The sequence below is a fragment of the Aquarana catesbeiana genome, linkage group LG04 (assembly GCF_042186555.1).
Source record: "Aquarana catesbeiana isolate 2022-GZ linkage group LG04, ASM4218655v1, whole genome shotgun sequence".
Taxonomy (NCBI): Eukaryota; Metazoa; Chordata; class Amphibia; order Anura; family Ranidae; genus Aquarana; species Aquarana catesbeiana.
Window position 1 is genome coordinate 297,537,919 of NC_133327.1, and position 2,010 is coordinate 297,539,928.

The window sequence follows — 2,010 nt, forward strand, 5'->3', positions numbered from 1 at the left end:
ATTGTGCTTGTGGTTTTCTCAATGTCCTTTTTTGCCCACACAGTTTTGATGTTTTGCTTGGTTTACTCAGCAGCAAGCTGCAACGTCAGAACACATCTTTCAGGGATTGTATTCCACCAGTTGAAAGGCTAATAATTACATTAAGGTAAATGTAAACTTTTTGCTTTTAGACTTTAACACACAAAGTGTTAATCAAATGAACAGGCACACAAAGTTTATATTTCCACAAAATAATTTAAATATGATTTTAATTGTAATTTTGAACACAAACATATAATGTGTAGAATTGCTTCATTCTTTCAAAATAACAATGTTCCGATAACAAAATAAGTAACGAAGTATTAGGCTCATCGCAATTTCAATAGACAAATGAGTTCAGTTAGGTTTCCACCATATGTTTTTTACAAATATAACAAAAACATAACTAGCATTTTAAATTATAAAGTATGATAATTAAATGGGTCTTGGCATGATTCAGGTTGCTGGGATGACAAACAAGGAGCACTTTCTACATACTGCTGCTCCTGAGCAACACTTGGGACATTTTGGAAATGGTAAGGTGGACCCTTATTGCCCACATCTGGTGCTCCAAAACCTGATCCTGGTGGCCCAAGTGCAGATGGTGGAGGTAGAGGAGGTTGGTGGTGGTCAAGCCGTCGAAGTGTTTGTCTAGATTCGTAAGGATTTTCAGCTCTGTAAGTTTGGTGCCTAGGCATCTGGTAAGATAAAGGGGGATTTTGCCAAGAAGCATAATTGGTTGTCTGTGTTGGTTGCATTGGAAGACTTCTGTCTGTGTGATAAATATTTTGGGGACTGGGGATATATGATTTTATGGTCTGCATGACAGAAATTTGCATATCCATTTTCATAGCATCGGGCACCTGATCAAAATAGGGCACCAGGGTATTGGCAAATTGTTGTGAGAGTGTCAATTGCCCTGTGAAACGATCTGACAGATCTTTTAATAAACTGTACATTTTATCAGACTCTTTCTGAATTTGCCGTTTGGTGGCACCCCCCCTTTTAGTAGTGCGCAATGGTGCAGCAGCCCCCTCCTCCTGTTCCTCTTCTCCAGGTATCTCTGCAATTTCCTGATTTGGAGATTGTGGGTTTGTAGGCTCCTGTGTTTGCACTGATGATTCTTCTTCTGCAGGTTCATCCTCCCAGCAGGTGTCTGTGCTGCAAATCACAACAAAACAGACCATTTTTTTTAGGGTGTGTGGGTAATAATTGCACAGAAACACAGAATCATAATATCCTTTTTAAAATAATTACCTTCGCATCTCCAGAATAGGTCTCAAAAACTCAAGGTCTTTCGCATAGGAGTATGGTTTGAAAGACATTGCACCTGAACCACTTCTCATACTCTTTTCCTTTTTCAAATGACTATTAAAACTATCCTTTGCGCTCCGCCATCTGGTTTGCAAAGCTTTTACTGCAAAACAATGAAAAAATATTTTTGTTTTAATTTCAGATACCTGGCAACTGGACACTCCATTTCTAGTTTACATTATCAGTTCTTGATTGGGAAATCAACTGCTAGCTACCTAATCTGGGACACGTGTTTCATCATTTGGGACGTTCTTAAAGAGGTTGTCTTCCCGAAACCTACAACTGATGAATGGGCAAAGATAGCAGATATCTTCTGGCAGCAGTGCAATTTTCCAAATTGCGTGGGTGCTATTGACGGAAAACATATACGCATCCAGAAGCCAGTAGGCAGTGGCAGCAGCTTTTATAACTATAAAAAATATTTTTCTTTTGTGCTTTTTGCAATGGCAGATGCCAATTACCGTTTTATATATGTTGATATAGGGTCCTATGGCAGAAGCTCAGACTCTAGTATATTTACCCACTCAACCTTAGGGCATCTTCTGCAAGAAAATAGGCTGGCACTACCAGCCAATACACCACTCCCTGGAACGATTGGGCCTGCAATGCCGTATGTGTTTGTGGCTGATGAAGCTTTTGCGCTAGGGGAACACCTTCTCAGACCCTATTCAAGCCACT

The 2,010-nt window shown here is 39.8% G+C and overlaps 1 protein-coding gene across 1 annotated transcript; it reads right to left on the reverse strand.

Annotated features, from left to right (window-relative positions):
• Positions 1 to 231: 231 nt before the first annotated feature.
• LOC141141499 (uncharacterized) lies at positions 232 to 1,538 on the reverse strand. Its single transcript, XM_073629117.1, has 2 exons — positions 1,276 to 1,538; positions 232 to 1,179 (listed from the first exon to the last, which is right to left on the reverse strand). Exons 1-2 carry the CDS (start codon positions 1,362 to 1,364, stop codon positions 438 to 440), a joined length of 831 nt encoding a protein of 276 aa, XP_073485218.1. The 5' UTR covers positions 1,365 to 1,538; the 3' UTR covers positions 232 to 437.
• Positions 1,539 to 2,010: the final 472 nt, after the last annotated feature.